The sequence below is a fragment of the Vigna unguiculata genome, chromosome 10 (genome assembly GCF_037176805.1).
Source record: "Vigna unguiculata cultivar grain cowpea cultivar isolate G323 ecotype 2 chromosome 10, ASM3717680v1, whole genome shotgun sequence".
Lineage (NCBI taxonomy): Eukaryota > Viridiplantae > Streptophyta > Magnoliopsida > Fabales > Fabaceae > Vigna > Vigna unguiculata.
In genome coordinates, this window is record NC_140801.1 from 41330383 (window position 1) to 41336376 (window position 5994).

Below are 5994 nucleotides of genomic sequence, written 5' to 3' on the forward strand. Positions count from 1 at the left end.
TCTAAAATACGAAACACACTGGTTATAACTCTGAAACCTTAAAATGACACTAAACTATAACATTAATATAGTTTAGCCTTTTCACCCTTTAGAAATGAAAAGACTTAAAATGTGTTGGGGAGCAACGTGGTGTCTTAATCAATATTATTTGAGTGAGGGGAGAGAAAAAGAAAAATGTTGGGGTTGAAGCATGCAATAAAAGTGGGGTGGTAGCAGCAATGGCGAATATTATTTTAAGGAAACTACAACATTAGGCACAAGTATAAAGTAAGCACGAAGGTTGAGGGAATGTCCCTGATCAACTAAGTCGAAAAGTGTTTGGTTCTAAACTGTTTTCAAGTCCCGAAAAGCCTCTGTGCACCACCCATGTTCTGCTGCAATTACACTCTCAAACCTTAACCATTCTTCACTGCCGCAAACATCTTTCTTGAGATACCACGGTGCGTTCATTTTTTAACCTAATACTTTACTTAACCCTACCATATCTTCCTTATTTCTATGCATTCAATCATTTAAAACCCAACTTGATTACTTTCTTTTATAACTTCTCACCACTTTTAAGACATTCTTAATTTTATGTTCTCTCGGGGAATGGGAAGGATCAATGTCTTTCTTTTCCTTTCAAACACACAAACACACACACATATATGTATATATAAATATGTTTCTTTTTTTTTTTCTGAGGATCTTTGTTTGGTTTTGGAAAAGTAGATAAACATGTGCACTGGTGCTGAATCTCGAGGAAATATAAATGGTGAGGCTGTGATTCCAAAGGTGGGAGGAGACTATGAGGGGAATAGAATGAGAACCATAGAAGATGGAGAAAGAGAAAGAGGTTGTTGCAACTGTGGCACATTCATTCAAGGTCTTCTTCAACGTCTTCATCACCTTCTCACTGCGCTTAATCTTTCTATTTCTGCTTCTGAGGTTGGTGAACTTACCTAATTCTGTCACTATCTCTGACACTGTTTTGTTTCTGGAAACTTTTCTTTTCTTGCTCTTTCTCTAGCTTCTTTTTGTTTAAAGGTGAAAATTGTTGTATTTGAAAACCTCATATTAGAATTTTATCAATGAAAATGGTGGAGACATCAAAGATAAATAAGATAAGTGTGATATGATCAAAGAAGAGATAAAAAAAGTGTTAATGATATAATTAACACTCATGTAATTATCTTTGATTAGCTTATCAAGTGTGTCCTTAATGGTTGGAAAGAAATTAGTAAGAAAGCATATCTATGTTTTACATTATTCTGTGAACTATAATTTGTGTTGCAAAAGAATAAGATAATCTCTCATTCACGTGATGAAGAGGAAAAAGCCAAGCTTCTTATGGAGACAATAATTTGGAGTAATAAGCACTTTCTTTTATTGGTTTGAGTTTTTGTAGTTATAAATTGCACAGTTTCAGGAAGGTATATATATCTGTAAAAATGTTGTATAATTAGTGTATATAGCTAGGTTTCTTTTTTTTGTGTGTGTGTGTGTGGAAAGACCAACTTTTTAAGAAGAAATAATCAGAAAGTTTGTGACAAACATTTGAACAGCTCAAAATATGTAATATATAATCACTCACTTTTTAATTTAATTTGAATCTTTGTAATCCCTTTAGTTTACTAAAATCAAAGTATTTTGTTAATTGACGTTGCTTTTTGAATTTAAAAAATGACATTGAATTGTATTATGTACGATAGTCTAAGCTTTATTCCGTTATATGTACGGATTTGAAATCTATTGATTTTTAAACCTTTAACAATAGTTTATCTTTAAAACAACTCATCTAACCTTTATCCTTGTACATAATTGAGAATTCTAATAATAATTGAAGCATGTACACGTGGAATAATCATCTCTTTCTTTTATATAATATCGGTTCCTTCTTGTTAGAGTCGAATTTTAAATCCACAGCTTCAACAAGTATTGGTTAAATAATATTTTTTATCACATAAATGCATGAGATTTAGTATACAATTATTGAAATAAATTAAAAAACTTGATATATATATATATATATATATATATATATATATATATATATATATATATATATATATATATATATATATTAATAAGGTCTAAAAAAATATATGAACTATAAATAGACTGTTGAAATCATTGAAGTAGCTTATTGCTTTCTTTCTTATTCTTTCACCCAAACATGGTAGTTTAACATGAAATATAAATAATAATAATAAATAGTGCCATTAAAATATATATCTATATCTATATATATATATATATATATATATATATATATATATATATTACTAATATATTTTTTTTCATTAAAAAACTGAAATAAAACAAACAAGCAAAAACGCAGGAATTGGAACCAAATGTACAATGATGTAAGTACAAATTCATAGCCTGCAAAACATAGTCTTTTGAGTGCATAAAGAAAACAACAAAGCTCGGAACGCATATATGTGTATGATCATTGCACAACATATTAACTATGAACAACCACTAAAATTGGTCTAGTGTTAGGGATTGTAACAGTATATATAAAGATTAAGACTGCATATATACATATATCATTGCAGAAAAATAACATAAATTGAATAATTTGTCTGTTCATAAAATTTTGAAGGTAAAATTAGAATCATAGTAATATAAAGTGTGTCTGCTATACTGATAAGAACATGTTTAGAAGATCTTGGATACCCTCTTCTGTGTAGCTTTTCATGTTTCAAAAATATATACCATTGATGGTTGAGGTTAACTAGGTAGTGATGTGGGAACTGAAATATGTATCTTACCATGACTTAGGTTATTTTGCTTGTTTTGAGGTCAATTTGATATCATTTGTATTCTTCTGCTTCATCCAGATGAACCGGGACCGAAAATATGGAGGCTGTGTCTCTTTCACACCACAAAAACTCCTTTTTCCCATGTTTCTACACTTCACTGTCATGTCGTCATATATAATAATAAAGTGATCTTGATCATAACATAGAGAGAGTAGAACATCATAATACATGGAACTACTAATCCCAGATTCATAATGATGTTCATAGCTACGTCTATAAGCTCAATTCTGCAATAGGACTATATATATATAATATGCAGAAACTCGTGGTATAGATTTTTTTTTTAATAATTATTATTATTATTATCTTTTGGAAAAACTTTTTCAAAAGATTAATAAAATATAGTTATCTTTTCATTATAACCTAAACTATATGCGCACGTCTGTGAGACATGCTCATATTATCGCAGTTTGTGTTGGCGGCTTGTCTTGAAGTAGAGCCTATGTCTCCTAGATCTGCAAGCATTTTTGCATTTCTGTCATGAGTTTTCAATTTTCTCTTTGCTTCCTTTTTCCTGCTGCATAATTAATGCATAAAAACTGCATATTTTATACACCAACAGAATTATGGCAGTAACTTTTCTTTTCAACAACTTCACTGTGCTTTTCTTGCTCCAAACCTCCATAAATTAAACAATTCACAAGCTTCCATGTTCCCACTTTGTTTCTTTCCTTCTCATTATTTGATCAATTTTTTATACTTGTTTTTACACTTTCAGAGAGAAAAAACCTTTTCAACTTTTCTTTTCCTTTTTTCAGGTGATTTGACATTTTATAAAGTGGAAAATTTGCTTTCGTAAAACCACAAAACTTTTTTGTCTTTAACAATGAATAAAAATCAGGGAGAAAAGGATCATGTTTGTGTGCACTTGCTTAATAGAAGAGGTTGTTTATATTTTACAAGTTTTGAAGTGCTGAATGTATATATATCTATGTTAATTGAGATTTTCTTTCAAGTATATTCTTCTGAAGGTTTTATGGATCGATTAATGAAAAATATTTAATTGTATCTGATTGATACAATTCAATATTCCAATCTATTCCAATCTTATGCGGAATATATTAATTGGATTTTGGTTTGTCATGTTCTTTTAAGGATTTTTGTTGTTATTTTTAGTTAAAAATTAAATAAAATTTTACTTCCTTAAGTGAGTCTAAAACTAATATTACGATTTCTTAATTTTTCATTTAAAGGGCAACATATATTTAATACAAAAAGAAAATTAAAAATATTAAATATTATCGTTAATCATAAGTTTATATAACTTAAAAAAAAACAAAATGAAAACAATCTCAAGTTTTTATAGGTTAAAATGGAATAATTAACATAAACTTGATACATTATTTGCAGTTTGGTTTAGTTTTAGCATGAAAATAAAAAACCGAACCAGATATCCAGTAAAAAAAAAATAACAATTTTGGGTAATTAATGATGTGCTTGACTTTAATGACCCTGTTATTGTTTATCCTAACAATATAATTTAGATTTTTTACTGAATTTTTTTTTTGTATTATTTTTCTATTGGGTAATTTATTTTGACATTTTAAAATATACAGAGTGATTGAGTGGTTGGTTGTTTTTCTGCTAACAAATGTGAGAAATGCAATTGCATGCAGTTGAAAGAAGAGTTGCAATCTCTTGCAAAGGTTGCATGTCCTATAATAATGACTAGTCTGATGATGTACTCTCGATCTGCTGTGTCCATGTTGTTCTTGGGTCGGCAAGGGAAAGTAGAACTTGCAGGAGGGTCACTAGCACTTGGATTTGCCAACATAACTGCGAATTCAGTTCTCAAAGGCCTCACAATGGGAATGGACCCAATTTGTTGCCAAGCTTTTGGAGCAAAGAGATGGTCAGTTCTCAACCAAACCTTTTTCAGAACTATATGTCTCCTCCTACTTGTTGCCATACCCATTTCAATTTTATGGCTAAACATGGAACCAATCCTTCGAATGCTAGGTCAAGACCCTGAAGTCACAAAAGTTGCCCAAGTTTACATGGTCTTCTCTATTCCAGAGTTGCTAGCACAGGCTCATCTTAATCCATTGAGGACCTTCTTAAGAACCCAAGGCTTAACCACCCCAGTCACTGTAGCTGCATCTTGTGCAGCACTCTTGCACCTTCCCATCAACTATTTCTTGGCCACATACTTGAACTTGGGGGTAAAGGGTATTGCATTAGCCACTGGTTTGAACTCTATAAACATGACTTTGGGCTTGATGCTCTATGTTTTCTTCTCAAACAAACCACTCAAACCCTGGCAAGGAGCTACTGTTCTCTCAGCCTTTCATGGGTGGAAACCACTGCTGAGTTTGGCATTGCCTAGTTGCATCTCAGTGTGCTTGGAGTGGTGGTGGTATGAGATAATGCTCTTTCTCTGTGGCTTGTTAAGCAATCCACAAGCCACTGTTGCTACCATGGGAATCCTTATTCAAACACTTGGCTTCTTGTATGTGTTCCCGTTTTCTCTTAGTATAGCCTTGACAACAAGAATCGGTCACTCCTTAGGTGCAGGGCAAGCATCCAAGGCACAAAGTACTGCCATAATTGGGTTCATCACAGCATTTACTCTGGGCATCACTGCCTTCATTTTGTTGTTTCTTGTGAGGAAATCATGGGCGAAACTTTTCACCGATGAGATACAAATTGTTGATCTGGTCACAACTATACTTCCCATTCTTGGGCTGTGTGAGATTAGCAACTGGCCTCAAACAGTTTCATGTGGGATTTTGTCAGGGACTGCTAGGCCTTATTTGGGTGCCAGAATAAACTTGTGTGCATTCTATCTGGTGGGATTGCCAGTTTCTGTTTTTGCTACTTTTGTATACAAGTATGAATTGGTGGGTTTGTGGTCTGGAATGGTTGCTGCACAGGCTTCTTGTCTTTGCATGATGGTTTACACATTGATTCAAACAGATTGGGGGCAGCAATGTAAGAGGGCAGTGGAACTGGCTCAGAAAACAACAGATCAGGAAAATAAAAATGATGAGGAAAGTGGGTTACTTGGTTCTGATCAATAACACTACAATTCAATTTTTTTTTTTTTTTTGTGTAGTGTTAGTTAACCATCTGTGTTCATTCAATAACGTAGTGTTGATTCATCAGGATGTACAAAATTTAGAAAACCTTGCAAGTGAACAACTCATTCACGAGCTTAAAAATTGCTTATGTTATGGTCCACAATCAA

The 5994-nt window shown here is 32.3% G+C and overlaps 1 protein-coding gene across 1 annotated transcript; it reads left to right on the forward strand.

Moving 5' to 3' along the window:
• The first annotated feature begins 302 nt into the window (after positions 1-302).
• On the forward strand, positions 303-5994 carry LOC114167492 (protein DETOXIFICATION 53-like). Its single transcript, XM_028052590.2, has 3 exons — positions 303-440; positions 712-927; positions 4424-5994. The coding sequence occupies exons 2-3, from the start codon at positions 718-720 to the stop codon at positions 5825-5827; spliced, it is 1614 nt and encodes a 537-aa protein (XP_027908391.1). The 5' UTR covers positions 303-440; positions 712-717; the 3' UTR covers positions 5828-5994.

Excerpts from the sequence above, each read along its gene's own strand:
- LOC114167492 (XM_028052590.2), top strand. The coding sequence starts at position 718 with ATGTGCACTGGTGCTGAATCTCGAGGAAATATAAATGGTGAGGCTGTG. Across the intron at positions 928-4,423 it reads TTTCTATTTCTGCTTCTGAG|TTGAAAGAAGAGTTGCAATC; the intron begins GTTGGTGAACTT and ends AATTGCATGCAG.